The sequence below is a fragment of the Pristiophorus japonicus genome, chromosome 13 (assembly GCF_044704955.1).
Source record: "Pristiophorus japonicus isolate sPriJap1 chromosome 13, sPriJap1.hap1, whole genome shotgun sequence".
NCBI classification, from domain to species: Eukaryota; Metazoa; Chordata; class Chondrichthyes; family Pristiophoridae; genus Pristiophorus; species Pristiophorus japonicus.
In genome coordinates this window covers 30381973-30404470 of record NC_091989.1, presented here as the reverse complement: position 1 = coordinate 30404470, position 22498 = coordinate 30381973, and the positions used below count along the sequence as shown (strand labels likewise).

Genomic DNA, 22498 nt, shown 5'->3' with positions numbered 1-22498 from the left:
CATGTGCAGAGTTCGCGGCACTGTTTTCAGCGCCGGGACCTGGCTCCGCCCACAATCCATTGGGCCGCGCTGTGCCACGACAGAGGAGAGGCTGGGGAGCGACCAGAATACCGACGTCTTTTTTCGGCGTGCTTGGAGGCGGACGAAAGCTGCGCACCTCAAGTGAGGGTGCCAGAAAAACAGGTTAGGGAAACTCTAGCCCAATAATCCGAGACAAAATTAATTGGCACTTGGAAAAGTATGGGTTAATAAATGAAAGCCAGGATTGATTTCTTAAAGGCAAATGGTGTTTGATTGAGTGCATTGCTGAAGTAATAGAGGTAGGGTGATTGATTTTGTGTATATGGACTTTCAAAAGACGATTGATAAAGTGCCACATAATAGATTTGTTAGAAAAATTGAAGCCCTTGGACACCATGGATACAAATTTAGCTAAGAGACAGAAAACAGAGTAGTGGTAATCGGTTGTTTTTCAGACTGGAGGGAGAGAAAGAAGAAAAGAAAGAAAGACTTGGATTTATATAGCGCCTTTCATGACTACCGGACATCTCAAAAGCACTTGACAGCAAATTAAGTAGTTTTTAGAATGTAGTCACTGTTGTAATGTAGGAAATGCGGCAGCCAATTTGGGCACAAGCAAGCTCCCACATACAGCAATGTGATAATGACCAGATAATCTGTTTTTTGTTAATGTTGATTGAGGGATAAATATTGGCAAGGATAATTCCCCTGCTCTTCTTCGAAAAGTGCCATGGGATCTTTTATGTCCACTTGAGAGAGCAGACGGGGTCCCGGTTTAATGTCTCATCCGAAAGACGGCACCTCCGACAGTGCAGCATTCCTTCAGTACTGTACTGCAGTGTCAGCCTAGATTTATGTGCTCAAGTCATTGGAGAGGAACTTGAACCCACAACCTTCATGACTCAGAGGTAAGTGTGCTACCTACTGAGCCACAGCTGACTAAGTTACATCATAATAGTGACTACACTACAAAAGTACTTCATTGGCTATAAAGCATTTTGAGACATCCGGCGGTCAGTCACTTGGTCTCTCTGTCCCTCCGATCAAATCAAAGCTGTGCAGTCCTGCCGCAGTCAGTTGTGAATGGTGGTGGACCATTAAATAACTGATGGGATGAGGAGGCTCCATGAACATCCCCATCCTCAATGATGGTGGAGCCCAGCACGTGAGTGCAAAAGACAAGGCTGAAGCATTTGCAATCATCTTCAACTAGAAGTGCTGAGTGGATGATCCATATCGGCCTCCTCCTGAGGTCCTCACCATCACAGAAGCCAGTCTTCAGCCAATTCGATTCACTCCACGTGACATCAAGAAACGGCTGAGTACAGTGGATAGCAGCAAACGCTATGGGCCCTGACAACATTCCGGCTGTCGTGCTGAATACTTGTGCTTTAGAACTAGCCATGCCTCTAGCCAAGCTGTTCCAGTACAGCTACAACACTGGCATCTAACCGACAATGTGGAAAACTGCCCATGTATGTCCTGTCCTCAGAAAGCAGGACAAATCTAATCTGGCCAATTACTGCCCCATCAGTCTACTCTCCATCATCAGCAAAGTGATGGAAGATATTGTCAACATTGCTATTAAGTGGCACTTACTCACCAATAACCTGTTCACTGATGCTCAGTTTGGGTTCCACCAGTACCACTCAGCTCCAGATCTTGGTCTAAACAGGGACAAAACAGCTGAACTCCAGAAGTGAGGTGAGAGCGACTGCCCTTGACATCAAGGCAGCATTTGACCCAGTGTGGTATGAAGGAACCCTAGTAAAATTGAAGTTAGTGGAAATCAGGGGAAAAAATTTCCAATGGCTGGAGCCATACTTTGCACAAAGGAAGATGGTTGTGGCTGTTGGAGGACAATCATCTCAGCCCAATGACATCGCTACAGGAGTTCCTTAGGGCAGTGTCCTAGGTTCAACCATCTTCAATTTCTTCATCAGTGACCTTACCCCATCATAAGGTCAGAAGTGGGGAAGTTCGCTGATGATTACACAATGTTCAGTTCCATTTGCAACTCCTCAGATAAAGAAGCAGTCCATGCCCGCATGTAGCAAGACCTGGACAGCATTCAGGCTTGAGCTGATAAGTGGCAAGTAACATTTGCGCCACACAAGTGCCAGGCAATGATTGTCTCCAACAAGAAAGAGTCTAACCACCGCCTGTCCTTTGACATTCAATGGCAATCCCATTGCCAAATCCCCAACATCCTGGGGGTCACTGTTGACCAGAAACTTAACTGGATCAGCCACATAAATACTGTGGCAACAAGATGCTGGGTATTTTGTGCTGTGTCTCTTGCCTCTTGATTCCTCAATGTCTTTCCTCCATCTACAAGGCACAAGTCAGGAGTGTGATGGAATACTCTCCACTTGCCTTGATGAGTGCAGCTCCAACAACACTCAAGAAGCACGACACCATCCAGGACAAAGCAACCCGCTTGATTGGCACTCCATCCAACACCTTCAAATTTCACTCCCTCCACCACCGGCATGGCTGCAGTATGTACCATCTACAAGATGCACTGCAGCAACTCACCAAGGGTACTTCGACAGCACCTCCCAAACCCACGACCTCTACCACCTAGAAGGACAAGGGCAGCAGACGCATGTTCACCTGCAAGTTCCTCTCCATATCACACACCATCCTGACTTGGAAATATATCGTCGTTCTTTAATCGTCACTGGGTCAAAATCCTGGCACTTCCTCCCGAACAGCACTATGGGAGTACCTTCACCACATGGATTGCAGTGGTTCAAGGCGGCGGCTCACCACTACCTTCTCAATTGCAATTAGGGATGGGCAATAAATGCTGGCCTGCCAGCGACGCCCACATTCCAGGAACAAATAAAAATAGTGTTCAAAATCATGAATTTTGATAATGATTAAGAACATGAAATAGGAACAGGAGTAGGCCATACAGTCCCTCGAGCCTGCTCCGCCATTCAATAAGATCATGGCTGGTATGATCATGGACTCAGCTCCACGTCCCTGCCCGCTCCCCGTCACCCCTTATTCCCTTATCGTTCAAGAAACTGTCTGTTTCTCTCAAATTTATTCAATATCCCAGCTTCTACAGCTCTCTGTGGCAGCGAATTCCACAGATTTACAACCCTCTGAGAGAAGAAATTTCTCCTTATCTCTGTTTTAAATGGGCGGCCCCTTATTCTAAGATCATGCCCTCTAGTTCTAGTCTCCCTCATCAGTGGAAACATTCTCTCTGCATCCATCTTGTCAAGCCCCCTCATAATCGCATACGTTTCGATGAGATCACCCCTCATTCTTCTGAATTCCAATGAATAGAGGCCCAACCTACTCGACCTTTCCTCATAAATCAACCCCCTCATCCCCAGAATCAACTTGGTGAACCATCTCTGAACAGCCTCCAAAGCAATTATATCCTTCCGTAAATATGGAAACCAAAACTGCGTGCAGTATTCCAGGTGTGGCCTCACCAATACCTTGTATAGCTGTAGCAAGACTGCTCTGCTTTTATACTCCATCCCCTTTGCAATAAAGGCCAAGATACCATTGGCCTTCCTGATCACTTGCTGTACCTGCATACTATCCTTTTGCATTTCATGCACAAGTACCCCCAGGTCTCGCTGTACTGCAGCACTTTGAAATCTTTCTCCATTTAAATAATAACTTGCTCTTTGATTTTTTTTTTCTGCCAAAGTGCATGACCTCACACTTTCCAACATTATACTCCATCTGCCAAATTTTTGCCCACTTACTTAGCCTGTCTAGGTCCTTTAGCAGATTTTTTTGTGTCCTCTTCAAACATTGCTTTTCCTCCCATCTTTGTATCGTCAGCAAACTTGGCTACGTTACACTGATAGCTTCTTCCAAGTCGTTAATATAGTTTGTAAATAGTTGGGGTCCCAACACTGATCCCTGTGGCATCCCACTAGTTACAGGTTGCCAACCAGGGAATGAACCATTTATCCCGACTCTCTTTTCTGTTAGTTAGCCAATCCTCTATCCATACTAATATATTACCCTCAACCCCGTGAACTTTTATCTTGTGCAGTAACCTTTTATGTGGCACCTTGTCAAATGCCTTCTTGAAGTCCAAATACACCACATCCACTGGTTCCCCTTTATCCACCCTGTTCGTTACATCCTCGAAGAACTCCCAGCAAATCTGTCAAACGTGACTTCCCCTTAATAAATCCATGCTGACTCTGCCTGAGCGAATTTTGCTTTTCCAAATGTCCTGCTACTGCTTCTTTACTAATGAACTCCAACATTTTCCCAACCACAGATGTTAGACTAACTGGTCTCTAGTTTCCTGCTTTTTGTCTGTCTCTCCTTTTTTAAATAGGGCTGTTACATTTGCAGTTTTCCAATCTGTTGGGACCTTCCCAGAATTCAGGGAATTTTGGTAAATTCCAACCAATGCATCCACTATCCCTGCCGCTACTTCTCTTAAGACCCTAGGATGCAAGCCATCAGGTCCAGGGGATTTATCTGCCTTTAGTCCCATTATCTTACTGAGTACCACCTCCTTAGTGATTGTGATTGTGTTAAGTTCCTCACCCCCCCCCTACAGCCCCTTGGCTATCCACTGTTGGAATATTGTTAGTGGCCTCCACCGTAAAGACTGATACAAAATATTTGTTCAGAGTTTCTGCCGTCTCCATGTTCCCCATTAATAATTCCCCAGTGTCATCCTCTAAGGGACCAACATTTACTTTAGCCACTCTTTTCCTTGTTATATACCTATAGAAACTCTTGCTATCTGTTTTTATATTTTGTCCTAGTTTACTTTCATAGTCCATCTTCCCTTTCTTAATCATTTTTTTAGTTGTTCTTTGCTGGCTTTTAAAAGCTTCCCAATCTTCTGTCCTCGTTGTACCTGTATATCAAAAAGAGAAGTGATCCTAATACCGACTCCTGGGGGACACCACTGTATACTTCCCTCCAGTCTGAAAAACAACCATTCACTTCTGCTCTCTGCTTTCAGTCCCTTAGCCAAGAGACTGAGAGATTGCCTTTAATTCTATCTTGTGAACCTGTTGCCTCAAATCCCTCTAGTCTTCTATGGCACTAAGTCAACTTCCATTCAGTCTGCTGTTTTTTTTCCCCAAACTGCATCACCTCACACTTACTGACATTGAATTCCATCTGCTGCCTGTTAACCCATTTTTCCATCTTGAACCCTAGCCCTTTCAAGCTTTCTTTGATTTTCTAAAGAATTAACAATACCTATTTTAGTATCATCTGCAAATTTCAACTGACTCTTCTCCCTTCCAACCAATTTTTAATCCAGTTTGCTCATCTCTCTACACCCCTTAATCTTCTCTAGTAATTTCTAATGTGGTACATTGTGGCTTTACTAAAGACCATGCACACTATATCCACTGCATTTCCCCCATCTACCATATCTGTTAATTCTTCAAACAATTTGAGGTTTGTCAAGTGTGATCGTCCCTTTTAAAAATCTGTGCTGGTGATTTGTAACTATTTTCTCTTTGTCTAGATGCATCCATGGTAAATTCATCTTTAATTGAGGATTCTAAAATTTTCTCTACTAACATATGTTAAGCTAACTGACTTGTAATTACCCAGAGTAGCTCTGTCTCCCTTTTTAAAAATGGGACTACATTGGCCACTCTCCAGTCCTCTGGCATAGATCCACACCAAATCGAGCCTGAAATATCATTTCGAGTGATCCTGGAATTCCCTCCCTCCTCTCCCTTGCAATCCCAGTATGTATCCCTTCAGACCCTGACACTTCGTCTACCTTTAGCTTAGCTAACTTACCTAAAATGTTCCTGTTATCCATTACAATATCGCTCACCTTATTCTCAACTACTTCAGGATTCACCTCCTCTCTGATATCTTTCTTTTTACTAAAGACTGATACAAAGTATTTATTAAATATTGTAGTAACCATTTTCTGATCATCTACAAATTGGCAATCCTCTCCTCTCAGGGCCCCATCTTGCTTTTAGCAATTCTCTTTTTACTGAAATTCTTGTGAAATACTTTACTGCTCTTTCTAATGTTTTGAAATGTTTTCTTCATCATCCTTCTTGGGTTTCCTTTTTTTATTTAACCTCTTTTCTTATTTTCTCAGATTCTCCTTTTGTTTTCTTTATTTTTATTCTTATAGGCCTCGTAGGCCCTCTTCTTCAATGTTAATTTGTTTCTAACCTCCTTATTTATCCATGACATCCTAAAACTATTAGTGCTTTACCTCTTTAATGGAATATACTTATTCAGTACTTCTGCAATCTTTTTTTTTTAAATCCCACTATTGCTTTATAGTCCTTGTGTCAATTTCTCCTTTCACATCACCGCAGCTACCTCACTCATCACCTTTCTAAAATTTGTCCTACTCCAATCTGGTCTTCTAGCTTTTGTAATAAAATTTTCCCTCATTGGGATTTTAAACCTTATATTGTGGTCACTACTCTCAAGGTGCTCACATACATTTAGCTTATCTACCCGAACCATTTATTACTCATAACCAGATCCAGCAACACTTCTGCCCATTTTAGGCTGACTAACATATTGTCTGAGGGAGTCTTGGACCCATTTTAGGAATTCCATTTCCATTTCTCTATTTACTCTCCTGTCCCGATGGCTAAATGGATCATTAAAATTTCCAAGAACAATAATTTTGTTATTCCTACTCATCCCTCTAATCTTATGTATCCCTTCCTTTTCCTTCCCACAATTTGGAGGTGTGCAATGCAGCCCTACTAATGTATCAAGCCCTTTGCTTTAGCTTTGAGCTGGAACCATATTGACTTTGTATCCTTTCCTCACCTATATCAACCCACTACAGTATGTATTCCCTCTTTTACCAATATTGCTACTCTGCCTCCTTTCTTATTTTTTCTATCCCTCCTAAATTAATTATATCCCAATATGCTTACATTACATTCATATCCAATTTGTAACCAGGTTTCAGTTAATGCTGTTAAGTCTAGATCTTCTGTAAAATAATTGCTTCTAGTTCCCTCTGCAATTCCCTATTTGAATCTCTCCAATCAGATTTCTCCCAGAGCATTGAATTAGCTCTAACCAAAGCTGTGACTTGCATTCTTTTGTCTGTAACCATGCTGCATTATTCCTTCTTAACCTCTCCGCAGCCTCTGATTTAGTTGACCACTCCATCCTCCTCCAATGGCTCTCATCCATTGTCCATCTTGGTTTCACTCTTTCAAAGAGCCGGCACGCTGGGCCAAATGACCTCCTTCTGTCCTGATTTTAAGAATCAATGATTCTATATGTTTAACATATTCACAAAAAACTGAATGAGTAGACAATACATACCAGAAAAGATTAATTCATCAATTATCTTACAATCCTTTTCTTTTAAAGCAATTGTGATATTGGGAGATGGAAGGGAAGAGATATTGCTGTGCATCAGATGACAGAATGTAAGGTGATCCCTGCAGTTCCTCATGCAGCTGGGTCCCTACTCGGGCATGTCGTCCAGGGATGTGCTGAGTGGGGGCAGACATTTCCCCATTGGGAAAAGCAAAGTAGTGTCATCCACAGCAAGCTTTTTATATAGAAAGGGATTGGCAGAGATCTCGCCGATTATCTCCTGTTTGTCCCTTCAGCTGGATAGAGGCTTGCAGAGCCATAGGAAAGTAAAATAGAATATAAGTAACTGTCATTGCCTCTCTTATCGAAATGTGGAATCAGTCGATGAATACATTTGTTGGGGAAATATGGAATGGTGAAGGAATTGGAAGTATAGTTCTTGTGCTTTTCAAGATACACTTAATATTCCTTTCACTTCCAACCTTTAGGAAGTTGTTCTAATTTTCTGTTGTGCAGTGATTAGCTTAAATGTCAAGGATACTTTCTAATCTATTAATTTGTTAAAACAAAGACATTTATTGCATTGAAGACCTCAAAGTTTAAAACTTGCCTCATCTTTATCCCAGTCAGTCTCATTAACTTCAGGTTTGCTTTTCTCTCTGCTTTTTTTTCTTTATTTTCAGAAAACCAGCATCTGCTACCTGTCCTTTCCAGATTCCTACTCGGGTAAGAAATCTACTCAAATGGGGCATACTTTTTCTCTATTGGCTTGTGTAGTGAGCTGTACTTGTGCAGATCATTCAATTCTGGCCTTTTTACTGCTGTTTACTACTATTCTCTTTTCATAGGTCCGTGAGTTAAGGATTAGTTTAGAAATAAAGCGGGAAATTATATCACTCAGTGCAAGGAGTGCTTAAATCCAGCACAGGCAAGAATAGTATCTTCATGTGCTAAATCTTTTCCGTTTCTAGGTTTTCAATATCAGCACCTACTGTTCATCCATTTAACTTTACAAAATTTCTAATTTGTTCTTGGAATGTTGACGATGCTGGCAAGCCTGCATTTAATTGCTCATCTCTAGTTGCCTTGAGAAGGTGGTGGTGGGCTGCCGCCTTGAATTGCTACGGTCCTTGTGGTGATGGTGTTAGATCAGGAATTCCAGAATATTTCTTGTATTAATCCTGTGTTACTATAGACTATGACATTGTAAAGTAAGCTATTTTCAGGTTTACTGTTTAACACCTAGGGAGTACAGGCTGAAATTTTAGAAGCTAAGAAAGGACCCAGAGTTCCTGGCAAAAACAGCGATTCACAGGTCTATGATCACTCTGGCTCTCTTCCACGGTCTTGTCCACACCTGGGTGGTACTGGAAAAGGAATGTGCAGTGTTCATCGATATGGTCAAGGCCACCTTTGACTATGGGCACCACAGGACATGCACTGTTTAATTGACACGGATAATATTTAACTTCTCTTGGTTTGATTGAACCTCAGGTTCAGGTTACTATATTAGCGGGTTCCTCCTCAGAGGGCAGCGTGCTTGTAGAGCTGTTTTTCTGGTTAGTGGCACTGGGACAATGCAGTGCCACTCTTATTGGTCTACTCAAAATAGGCATCTTCAGTCTTTGGGAATATTGGGCAGGACAGCAGTTGATGTCAACAACTGAATGAGAGAAATAAGGAAGGAAACAGCAAATTAAGAGAATGAGGGAGGAAGAAGAAATGAGAGATAAGGAGCGGGTATAATTCATGTTTCAAGTCAATAGTTGGACACAATGCAAGATAAGTCAGACTGATGAGCTAAGTTACAAAATGAGTTACTATTATAATGTATATTTAAAATGTACTGCTGTTGTTCATAGACATTTTTTTCCTGGCTTTTGAACTTTGAAGGATTGGCCACCCTTTACTGCAGTGTATGATTAGGTTCCCTAAAAGTTTTATTCATTGACCTCTACATAAGAAAGAAGAAACAACTTGAACTTATTTAGCATCTTACCTGTTCTGGGATGTTAAAAAGCATTTCACAGTCAATAAATTACTTTTGAAGTACACACTGTTATATAAGTAAATGGGGCAGCTAACTTACATACAACAACATCCCACAAACAGCAAATTAGGTAAATTACCAGATAATCCATTGATTGAATATTGGCTAGGCCACAGGGAGAACTCCCTGCTATTCAATCAGTGCCATGGAATCTTTTACATCCACTCGAACAGGACTTTGGTTTAATGTCCTATCCGCACGACTGCACCTTTGGCAATGCAGCACTCCCTCAGTACTGCAGTGAAGAGTCAGCCTGGATGTGCTCATGTCCTGGAGTCAGGCCTGAACTCTCAACCTTCTGACACGGATGAGCTTTCTTCCACTGAGCCAGACTCTCTCTAGGCTGCAATTTGTTCAAAATCCAGCCATCCATATCCTGTCCACACAAAGTGCTGATCACCCACCACCCCTAAAGTGGCCTCCTGTCCCCCTAGTACATTACATTTAAAATCCTCGTCCTTGTTTTCAAATCCTACTTTGCCCTGGTCTCACTCTATCTCTGCAACTTATCAATCCTATCCCCTCCAGCACCCTTCAGTCCTCAGACATTGGCCTTTTGTGCACCCCTTCCCATCACTTCACCCTGTAATTGGTAGCAGAATCTTCAGGCGCCTTAGCCCTTTTCTATGGAACTCCTTTTCTCACCCTCCTAATCTCTGCTTTCATGGTTCAATGTATATTTTTCAATTTTTGAAGCACTTTTGGATGTTTTTTGACTTATAGGCAATGCAAGCTATTTTTGTTATTGCTGCAGGTTGCCTTGGAGACACACAATTCAGCTTTCGAATCAGACAGTCAGTGGGGCACAAGATATCCATGAATGGAGAGGAAGAGAAGTACAATCGAGATGCTCCAGTTGTTCTTCAGGTATGTTTTAGAGTCAACTTGACACAAATTTAATGTTTGAATCATCTATTTTTCAACAGCTAAAATCTCATATCAGCTGGTCCAAAAATAGATGTTAAAACATGTATTGACAGAGTTTGGAATGATCTTTGCGACCAGCTCTAGTCCAGAACAATTGTCCAAAATACAGTACATGAAACCCAGACTCTTAAATTCTTCCTCACAAATTGAGGGTTACTTTCTCCTTGTTGGATCCACTTATTATGAATCAGTATTATCTATTATACGCCTCTACCCCAGTCTGTCCTCTTACCCCTCCTGCCCTCTGCCACCGTCTGCCCACCACACCCTCCGCCTGCTGGCCCCCTTTCTCCTGCCTACCGTTGACCCACGTCTACCAATATAAATGCAAGTTTGTTCTTTTCCCACTTAATCCAATTCCAATTTGCTTATACTTTCCCCATGTCCTTTCAATTTTTTTTCCACAAATATTTATCTACTTTACTTTTAAATCGCTTCATGGCGTCTCCCCACCCTATTTCTGTATTCTGTGACATATTCTAGTGCTATCTTGCACCTGGAACTCTCCATTCCTCTGACTCTGGCCCCATGTGCATCCTATTCTTTTCGCCCCACCATTGGTGGCCGTGCCTCCAGCCACCTCGGCCACATTCTCTGTAATACCTTCCCTAATACTCTGCCTCACTCTCCCCCTTTAAGACCCTCTTCTGACCGAGCTTTTGATCACCTCCGACTATCTCATAAGTACAAAAGAGATAGGAGCAGGAGTAAGCCATACCGCCCCCTCCAGCCTGCTCTGCCATTCAGTAAGTTCATGGCTGATCTTCGATCTCAACTCCACTCTCCTGCCGATCCCCATATTCTATGATTCCCCCAGCATCCAAAAATCTATCCCTCTCAGGATATACTCAGCCCTCTGGGGTAGAGAATTCCAAAGATTCACAACCCTCTGAGTGAAGACAGTTCTCCTCATCTCAGACCTAAATGGTTGCCCTCTAGTTTTAGACTCTCCAGCCAGGGGAAACAACCTGTCAATCCACATTACAGCATCATTCTAAAAGGATAAAGAGTGTTAAAAAAAAACATAAGCCTGAAGGCTCTGTGTTTCAATACGACGAGCATTCATAATAAGGTGGATGAATTAACTGCGCAGATAGCGGTAAATGGATATGATGTAATTGGGATTACGGAGACATGGCTCCAGGGTGACCAAGGCTGGGAACTCAACATCAACAGGAAAGCTAGACAGAAAGGAAAAGGAGGTGGGGTAGCGTTGCTGGTTAAAGAGGAGATTAACGCAATATTAAGGAAGGACATTAGCGTGGATGAGGTGGAATCTGTATGGGTACAGCGGCGGAACACCAAAGGGCAGAAAACGCTAGTGGGAATTGTTTACAGACCACCAAACAGTCATAGTGAGGTTGGGGATGGCATCAAACAAGAAATTAGGGATGCGTGCAATAAAGATACAGCAGTTATCATGGGTGACTTTAATCTACATATAGATTGGGCTAACCAAATTGGTAACAATACGGTGGAGGAGGATTTCCTGGAGTGTATAAGGGATGGTTTTCTTGACCAGTATGTCGAGGAACCAACTAGCGAGCTGGCCATCCTAGACTGGGTGTTGTGTAATGAGACAGGATTAATTAGCAATCTTGTTGTGTGAGGCCCCTTGGGGAAGAGTGACCATAATATGGTAGAATTCTTTATTAAGATGGAGAGTGACACAGTTAATTCAAAGACTAGGGTCCTGAACTTAAAGAAAGGTAACTTCGATGGTTTGAGACGTGAATTGGCTAGGATAGACTGGCGAATGATATTTAAAGGGCTGAAGGTGGATAGGCAATGGCAGACATTTAAAGATCACATGGATGAACTTCAACAATTGCCCATTCCTGTTTGGCGTAAAAATAAAACGGGGAGGGTGGCTCAACCATGGCTTACAAGGGAAATTAGGGATAATGTTAAATCCAAGGAAAAGGCATATAAATTGGCCAAAAAAAGAAGCCAATCTGAGGACTGGGAGAAATATAGAATTCAGCAGAGGAGGATAAAGGGTTTAATTAGGAAGGGGAAAATAGAATATGAGAGTAAGCTTGCAGGGAACATAAAAACTGACTGCAAAAGCTTCTACATATACGTGAAAAGAAAAAGATTAGTGAAGACAAATGTAGGTCCCTTACAGTCAGAATCAGTTGAAGTCATAATGGGGAACAAAGAGAAGGCAGACCAATTGAACAAATACTTTGGTTCTGTCTTCACTAAGGAAGACACAAATAACCTTCCGGAAATACTAGGAGAAGGAGGATCTAGCGAGAAGGAAGAACTAAAGGAAGTTCTTATTAGTCAGCAAATTGTGTTAGGGAAATTGTTGGGATTGAAGGCTGATAAATCCCCGGGGCCTGATAGTCTGCATCCCAGAGTACTTAAGGAAGTGGCCCTAGAAATAGTGGATGGAATGGTGGTCATTTTCCAACATTCTATAGATTCTGGATCAGTTCCTATGGACTGGAGGGTAGTTAATGTAACCCCACTTTTTAAAAAAGGAGGGAGAGAGAAAACAGGGCATTATAGACCAGTCAGCCTGACATCGATGGTGGGGAAAATGTTGGAATCAATAATTAAAGATGTAATAGCAGCACATTTGGAAAGCAGTGACAGGATCGGTCCAAGTCAGCATGGATTCATGCTTGACAAATCTTCTAGAATGTTTTGAGGATGTAACTAACAGAGTGGACAAGGGGGAGCCAGTGGATGTGGTGTATTTAGACTTTCAAAAGGCTTTTGACAAGGTCCCACATAAGAGATTAGTGTGCAAAATTAAAGCACATGGTATTGGGGGTAATCTACTGACGTGGATAGAGAACTGATTGGCAGGCAGGAAGTAGAGAGTAGGAATAAACGGGTCCTTTTCAGAATGGCAGGCAGTGACTAGTGGGGTACCACAAGGTTCAGTGCTGGGACCCCAGCTATTTACAATATACATTAATGATTTAGACGAAGAAATTGAATGTAATATCTCCAAGTTTGCAGATGACATGAAGCTAGGTGGCAGTGTGCGCTGTGAGGAGCATGCTAAGAAGCTGCAGGGTGATTTGGGCAGGTTAGGTGAGTGGGCAAATGCATGGCAGATGCGGTATAATGTGGATAAATGTGAGATATCCACTTTGGTGGTAAAAACAGGAGGGCTGATTATTAACTGAATGGTGACAGATTGGTAAAGGGGGAGGTGCAACGAGACGGGTGTCATGGTACATCAGTCATTGAATGTTGGCATACAGGTGCAGCAGGCAGTAAAGAAAGCAAATGGCATGTTGGCCTTCATAGTGAGAGGATTCGAGCATAGGAGCAGGGAGGTCTTACTGCAGTTGTACAGGGCCTTGGTAAGGCCGCACCTTGAATATTGTGGACAGTTTTGGTCTCCTAATCTGAGGAAGGACATTCTTGATATTGAGAGAGTGCAGCGAAGATTCACCAGACTGATTCCTGGGATGACAGGACTGACATATGAAGAAAGATTGGATCGACTAGGCTTGTATTCAATGGAATTTAGAAGAATGAGAGGGGATCTCATAGAAACATATAAAATTCTGACTGGATTGGACGGTTAGATGCAGGAAGAATGTTCCCGATGTTGGGGAAGTCCAGAACCAGGGGTCACAGTCCACGGATAAGGGGTAAGCCATTTAGGACCGAGATGAGGAGAAACTTTTTCTCTTTACATATCTATAGAAACTTTTGCAATCCGTCTTAATGTTCCCTGCAAGCTTCTTCTCGTACTCCATTTTCCCTGCCCTAATCAAACCCTTTGTCCTCCTCTGCTGAGTTCTAAATTTCTCCCAGTCCCCGGGTTCTCTGCTATTTCTGGCCAATTTGTATGCCACTTCCTTGGCTTTAATGCTATCCCTGATTTCCCTTGATAGCCACGGTTGAGCCACCTTCCCTTTTTTATTTTTACGACAGACAGGAATGTACAATTGTTGTAGTTCATCCATGCGGTCTCTAAATGTCTGCCATTGCCCATCCACAGTCAACCCCTTCAGTATCATTCGCCAATCTATCCTAGCCAATTCACGCATGTGGTTTTCTCCACCACAGAAAATTGTTGAGGCCAGTTCGTTAGATATATTCAAAAGGGAGTTAGATGTGTCCCTCATGACTAAAGGGATCAAGTGGATGGAGAGAAAGCAGGAATGAGGTACTGAAATGCATGATCAGCCATGACCATATTGAATGGTGGTGCAGGCTCGAAGGGCCAAATGGCCTACTCCTGCACCAATTTTCCATGTTTCTATGTTAATCCCCCTCAGAATCTTCTATGTTTCAATGAGATCACCACTCATTCTTCTAAACTTGAGAGAGTACTGGCCAATTCTACTCAGTCTCTCCTCATAGGACAGCCCTCTCATTCCAGGAATCAGTCTAGTCAACCTACACAGCACTCCTGGTGTGGTCTCACCAAAGCCTGATATAATTGCAGCAAGACTTCCTTGCAATAAAGGCTAATATACCATTTGCCTTCCTAATTGCTTGTTGTACCTGCATGTTAACTTTCTGTGATTCGTATGCAAGGGCACCCAAATCCCTCTGAATACCAACATTTGCTAGTCACTCATCTTTTTAAAAAAATATTCTGCTTTTCCATTCTTCACACTTCCCCACATTATAGTCCATCTGCCGCCACCTTGTCCAATCACTTAACCGGTCTATATCCTTTTGCAGCCTCTTTACGTCCTCCTCTCAGCTTATTTTCCCACCTAACTTTGTATCATCTGCAAACTTGGATATATTACACTCTGTCCCCTCATTCAAGTCATTGAGATAGATTGTAAATAGCTGAGGCCTAAGCACTGATCCTTGCGCCTATCTACTTAATAGAGTAAATAAGAATTGAAGGTATTTGGCAAAAGAGCTACTGGTGAGATGCGGAGAATCGTTTTTACGTAACAAATTATTGTGATCTGGAATGCACTGCCTTAAAGGGTGGTGGAAGCAGATTCAATAGTAACTTTCAAAAGGGAATTGGATAGATACTTGAAAGGGAGAAAATTGCAGGGCTATGAGGAAAGAGCAGAGGAATGGGACTCTTTCAAAGCTGATGCAGGCACAATGGGCTGAATGGTCTCCTTCTGTGCTGTAAGATTCTATGATATGTTTTGTATGTTAATACATTCAAATTATTTTTTCAGCGGGATCAAGCACATTATTATGGATTTGTCTACTTCCGACAAGTCAAGGATAGCACAGTTAAACGAGGGTATTTTCAAAAGGTAATCTGTCTTGTTTATAATATGACTTGTTTGAGCATAATTAGGAGTCAACAATTTAACAAGAACATTAAGTTTGAATAGTTGGCCTGCCTCAATACATTAATGAGAGATGATTGAGAGAAGAAAGACGACAAGATCTGTGATTTATTGGACTGTCTCGTTAAATAGGGATGAAACCTTGTGCCTCAGAAAACTATTTCTTTTAAATTTATTTATTATGCTATAAAATAGAAGTGTGCAAACATTCAGGCTTGACATGAGTTCCTTACACAGGAAGTGTACAATTGTCCTGTAATGGATTCTGCAAAACTTAGCATAGATTTTCTGATTGATAATGCAGAATCTTTGGGCAGACAGTGAAAATTGAGCTTCACCAATCGAGGAGTGGTGCAGAGATTTTCTGTGACAGCCACTAGCGGTGACATTCCTGTGGAGAAGTTTGGTTGTAGTCAGCAAGCAACATAATTCTATCATGGTGTCTGTTGTAAATTGATGCTTTTGTACATCATTACAACAACATAAATTTATATAGCGTCTTTAATGTAATAAAGTGTCCCAAAGCACTTCACAAGAACCTTACCAAAAATAATTGACACCGAGCCATATAAGATGTTAGGGCAGAAAAGCTTGGTCAAAGAGTTAGGTTTTAAGGAGCGTTTTAAACGAGGAAAGAGAAGTCGAGAGATTTAAGGAGGGAATTCCAGAGCTTTGGACCTAGACAGCTGAAGGCACGACCACCAATGGTGGAGCAATTAAAATTGAGGATGTTCAAAAGACCAGAATTGGCAGAGCACAGGTCGAGGAATTTTAAAGGGTTGAAGGAGATTCGAGATTAGAGATAAGGAGAGGCGAGGCCATGGAGGGATTTGAAAACCAGGATGAGAATTTTAAAATCGAGGCGTTGCTTAACTGGGTGTCAGTTCAGGTCAGCGAGTGCAGGGGAGATGGGTGAGTGAGACTTGGTATGAGCTAGGCCATGGGTGGCAGAGTTTTGGATGACCTCAAGTTTATGAAGGGTTGACCTAGGGAGGCCAGCCAGGAGTGTGTTGAATTAGTCAAGTCCAGAGTTGATAAAGGCTTGGATGAGGGTTTCGGCAGCAGATAAGTTGAGGCAAGAGCAGAGACGGCAATATTAAGAAGGTGAAAATGGCTGGTATTAGTGTTAGAATGGATATGAGGTAGGAAGCTCAATTAGTGATCAAATATGACACCAAGGTTGCGAACAGACTTGGTCAGACTTAGACAGTTGCCAGGGAATCAGTAGTAAGGGAATGGAGTTTGTGGCGTGAACCGAAGACGATGGCTTCGGTCTTCTCGATATATAATTTAAGGAAGTTTCTACTCATCTCGTGCTGGATGTAGACAAGCGGTCTGATCGTATAAAGACAGTGGAGGGTTCAAGAGAGGTGGAGGAGAGGTCGAGCTGGGTATCATCAGTGTACGTGTGAAAACTCGTGCTGTGTCGCCAGATCATGTCACCAAGGGGCAGCATGTCGATGAGAAATAGATCCTTGGGGGACACCAGAGGTGATGGTGCAGGAAAGAGAAGCAATTGCAGGTGATACTGTGGCTGCAGTTGTAAAGCTGGGAATGGAACCAGACGAGTGCAGTCCCATCCAGCTGGATGACTGTGGGCAGGCGTTGGAGCAGAATTGTGTGGTCAACCGTGTCAAAGGCTGCAGACAGGTCGAGTTTACCTTTTGTCGCAGCCAATTAGAATGTCATTTGTGACCTTGGTAAGAGCCGTTACTGTGGCAGGAGCGGAAACCTGATTAGAGGAATTCAAACAAGGAGTCCTGGGAAAGATGGACACGGATGTGGAGGCGACAACACATTCAAGAGCTTTGGAGAGGAAAGGGAAGTTGGAGATGGGGCGATAGTTGCAAGGACGGAGGGGTGATGATGGCAGATATGAAGGAGAGGGGGACAATACCTGAGGAGAGGCAACAGTTAACAATATCCATATCTGCTAACATAGGAGTCAGGAAGGGAAGTTAGGTGGTCAGCAATTTAGTAGAAATAGGGTCTAGAGAGCAGGAGGTTGGTCTCATTGACAAGTTGAGAAGTGCATTTCCGGTGGGGGATTTGATGAGCGCAGAAGTAGGTGGCAACCTTGTATAAATATTTTAATAATGTCCAGATGAATCTTTGATGGTGGCAGAACAAGTTGTTAAGACTGTTGTAACCGCAAATTAGTTCCTTGGCTTTATAAATAAAGGCATAGAGTAAAAAAAGCAAGGAAATTATGCTGAACCTTTGTAAACTATAAATGCTGCTATAGGTATGTAAAAAGGAAAAGATTAGTGAAAGTAAATGTGGATCCCTTACAGGCTGAGACAGGAGAAACTGTAATGGGGAATAAGGAAATGGCAGAGAAATTAAACAAATACTTTGTGTCTGTCTTCATGGAAGAAGATGCAAAAAACGTCCTGGAAATAGTAGAGAACCAAGGGTCTAGCGAGAATAAGGAACTGAAAGAAATTAGTATTCGTAAAAAAAATAGTATTCGAGAAATTAATGGGACTGAAAGCCGATGAATCCCCTGGACCTGATGGCCTACATCCTAAGGTTTTGACAGAGGTGGCTGTAGAGATAGTGGATGCATTGGTTGTCATCGTCCAAAATTCCATAGATTCTAGAACGGTTCCCATGGATTGGAAGGTAGCAAAGGTAACCCCAGCTATTTAAGAAAGGAAGGAGAGAGAAAACAGAGAACTACAGACCAGTTAGCCTGACATCAGTAGTAAAGAAAATGTTAGAATCTATTATTAAGGACGTGGTTAACAGGGCACTTAGAAAATAATAATAGAATTGGGCAGTCAACACTGATTTATGAAAGGAAAATCATGTTTGACAAATCTATTAAGAGTTATTTGAGGTTATAACTAGCAGAATAGATAAGGGGGAACCAGTGGATGTGGTGTATTTGGATTTTCAGAAGGCATTCGATAAGGTGCCACACAAGAGGTTATTAAACATAATAAGGGCTCATTGGATTGGGGCTAATATACTAGCATGGATTGAGGATTGGTTAACGGATAGAAAACAGAATAGCATAGAAACACAGAAACATAGAAAATAGGTGCAGGAGTAGGCCATTTGGCACTTCGAGCCTGCACCACCATTCAATATGATCATGGTTGATCATGCACTTCAGTACCCCATTCCTGCTTTCTCTCCATACCCCTTGATCCCTTTAGCCGTAAGGGCTACATCTAACTCCCTTTTGAATACATCTAACGACCTGGCCTCAACAACTGTGGTAGAGAATTCCACATGCTCACAACTCTGAGTGAAGAAGTTTCTCTTCATCTCAGTCCTAAATGGCTTCCCCTTTATCCTTAGACTGTGACCGCTGGTTCTAGACTTCCCCAACATCGGGAACATTCTTCCTGCATCTAACCTGTCCCATCCTGTCAGAATTTGATATGTTTCTATGAGATTCCCTCTCATTCTTCTAAATTCCATTGAATATAAGCCTAGTCGATCGAGTCTTTCTTTCTTTTGTCAGTCCTGCCATTCTGGGAATCAGTCTGGTGAACCTTCGCTGAACTCCCTCAATGGCAAGAATGTCCTTCCTCAGATTAGGAGACCAAAACTGTACACAATATTCAAGGTGCGGCCTTACCAAGGCCCTGTACAACTGGGATTACATTAGCTACCCTCCAATCCACAGGAACTGATCCAAAGTCTATAGAATGCTGGAAAATGACCACCAATGGGATGCAGACTATCAGGCCCTGGGGATTTATCGGCCTTCAATCCTATCAATTTCCCTAACACAATTTCCTGACTAATAAGGATTTCCTTCAGTTCCTCCTTCTCACTAGACCCCTCGGTCCCCTAGTATTTCCGGAAGGCTATTTGTGTCTTCCTTAGTGAAGACAGAACCAAAGTATTTGTTCAATTGATCTGCCATTTCTTTGTTCCCCATTATAAATTCACCTGATTCTGACTGCATTTGTCTTCACTAATCTTTTTCTCTTCACGTATGTGCAGAAGCTTTTGCAGTCAGTTTTTATGTTCCCTGCAAGCTTACTCTCGTACTCTATTTTCCCCCTTCTAATTCCCCCTTTATCCTCCTCTGCTGAATTCTAAATTTCTCCCAATCTTAGGTTTGCTGCCTTTTCTGGCCAATTTATATGCCTCTTCCTTGGATTTAACACTATCCCTAATTTCCCTTGTTATATAGATTGTGAAGCACTGATCCTTGCGGTACCCCACTAGTTACAGCCTGCCAACATGAAAATTACCCTTTTATTCCTACTTGGATACTGATGGGGGAGATGGCTCATCAGGGGAAGGCAGCAGCAGCCAAGTTCATGGCACCATGGGTGGCTCTGCTGGGCAGGAGGGGACCAAATGTAATATATCCAAGTTTGCTGATAATACAAAGCTAGGTGGGAATGTAAGTTGTGAGGAGGATGCAAAGAGACTTCAAGGGGATGCGAACAGGCTAAGTGAGTGGGAAAGAACATGGCAAATGGAATATAATGTGGAGAAATGTGAAGTTATCCACTTTGGTAGGAAAAATAGAAAAGCAGAGTAATTTTTTAGATGGTGAGAGATTGGGAAATGTTGGTGTTCAGAAGGACTTGGGTGTCCTTGTGGAATCACTGAAAGTTAACATGCATGTACAGCAAGCAATTAAGAAAGCAAATGGTATGTTGGCCTTTATTGCAAGGGGATTTGAGTACAAGAGTAAAGATGTCTTACTGCAATTATATAGGCCCGTGGTGAGACCACACCTGGAGTATTGTGTACAGTTTTGGTCTCCTTTCTGAGGAAGGAGTGCAACAAAGGTTCACCAGACTGATTCCTGGGATTGTCCTGTTAGAGAGACTGAGACTAGCCCTATATTCTCTAGAGTTTAGAAGAATGAGAGGTGATCTCATTGAAACATACAAAATTCTTACAGGGCTTGACAGGGTAGATGCAGGGGAGGATGTTTCTCCTGACTAGTGGGTCTAGAACCAGGGATCACAGTCTCAGAATAAGGGGTCGACCATTTAGGACTGAGATGAGGAGAAATTTCTTAACTTGGAGGGTGGTGAATCTTGGGAATTCTCTACCCCAGAGGACTGTGGATGCTCAATCGTGAAGTATATTCAAGACAGAGATCGATAGATATTTGAATATTAAAGGAATCAAGGGATATGGGGATAGTGCGGGAAAATGGAGTTGAGATAGAAGATCAGCCATGATATTGAATGGCAGAGCAGGCTCGAGGGGCCAAATGGCCTACTCCTGCTCCTAATTCTTATGTTCTTAAATCACTGGTTAGGCTATTTCTCCAGTAGTCTTTCAGGCAGTTCTGCTAATTTGGGCACCAGGACTTTGCAGGGTCAACTGGGCTGCGATTATCTAAGAGATATCCTGATCAATGTTTGATTGTTGCCAGTAGATCTGTTCTTTTTTCCTACTATTGAACCTTGTAGTGATTGTTTACAGCATGAAGTGTCTAGCACGTGGTATGTAGCTGGAGTCGTGTGACTGGCTTCCTTACCTGAATAAATTGAGTTTTTACATAAGAACTCTGACTCAGCTTGACTCAACTATGCTTTTTCAAATGTCCTGCTACTGCTTCCTTAATAATGGACTCCAGCATTTTCCCAACGACAGATGTTCGGCTAACCAGTCTATAGATTCCTGCTTTCTGTTTGCCTCCTTTTTAAAATAGGGGGAAACTACATTTGTGGTTTTCCAATCCGCTGGGACCTCCCCAAATTCCAGGGAATTTTGGTAGGTTACAACCAATGCATCCACTATCTCTGCAGCCACTTCTTTTAAGACCCTAGGATGCAAGCCATCAGGTCCAGGGGACTTGTCCGCCTTTAGTCCCATTATTTTACTGAGTACTTCTTTATTGACCGAGATTGATTTATGATAATCTGCCAGGTTTCTTAAATGGAAAGAAAATAAGTTACATGGAAAATGAAAGAAAGAGATCTGGAGATCCTGATTGACAATAACGAAGCTATTGCAACAGTTCTCAGTGGCAGTGACTAAAGCAAATCAGATGTTGGGATGCATGAAAAGGTAAATATTGAACTGGAATAGTGAGGTTATCCTGCAACTTCATAAATCATTGGTGCGACTGCACTGAGAATACTGTGTAAAAGGTTATTGCAGCTATTGAGAGGATATAGAAGATTGATTGAGGGAATGGTAGGACTGAATTATGACGAATTCTGTAAATTGGGCATGTTCATGCTAGAAAAGAGAAGGTCGAGAGGTAATATGATTGCTGTTTTTTGGACTCTAAAGGGACTAAATAATGTTGACCATAACAAACTGTTTCACCTTGTCCAGAACAGTAGAACCAGAGGACACAACCTACATTTGATGGGGGGTAAATTCAAAACTAATCTGTGGAAATAATATTTCAGTGAGCAAGTGGTCAAACTATGCAACAGGCTCCCTTGGGAGATGGTGGAAGCATTTAGTAGGTCTATATTAGTAAAAGGCAAGCTTACTACTGATGTCAAGAAACACTTTACTCAGTAACCAATGCCTAGATCGGAGTATTGTAGTGAAGACTAAAATTCTAGAATCAAGAGGAAGCTAGAGGGGGATGTGATTGTGGTACTGTGGGTTTCAGTGGAAGATGAGCTAGATTAGCCAAATAGCCTCCCTCATTCATACTTTCCTTTGTGAAGAATGCTATGCAGTTTCTTCACAAACCTGTAAGACTATTCGTGAAACTCATCAATTTAAGCCCCCATTATTCATACTGACAGATTGCATTCTATTGTTGAGTTTTCTACTGTCTGAGTAGTACAGGAGTTATCATGTTCCATTGACTGACTGTCTAAAAGTATATTTATCATATGTTCTTACTCAACTTTCAGTGAATAAAAATGTAGTACTTTTGATAGATTAGTAGGCATGCGTTAGAATCATCGAATCATACAGCACAGAAGAATTGTTGGGCACGGATTTGGCCCGTTGTGCCTGTGCTGGCTTTCTGAAAGAGCTACCAATTGGTCCCACTCTCCTC

The 22498-nt window shown here is 42.2% G+C and overlaps 1 protein-coding gene across 9 annotated transcripts in view; it reads left to right on the top strand.

Moving 5' to 3' along the window:
• The window catches only part of dennd6b (DENN/MADD domain containing 6B), a 170043-nt gene that overhangs the window by 9438 nt on the left and 138107 nt on the right, over positions 1–22498 (top strand). For 8 of the 9 annotated variants that reach the window (XM_070897302.1, XM_070897301.1, XM_070897305.1 and 5 more), the window contains exons 3-5: positions 7992–8034; positions 10113–10225; positions 15418–15498. In XM_070897302.1, coding sequence (XP_070753403.1) covers positions 7992–8034; positions 10113–10225; positions 15418–15498 — 237 coding nt within the window. The remainder of the gene's footprint in view (positions 1–7991; positions 8035–10112; positions 10226–15417; positions 15499–22498) is intronic. The other variant, XM_070897307.1, reaches the window with a different exon arrangement.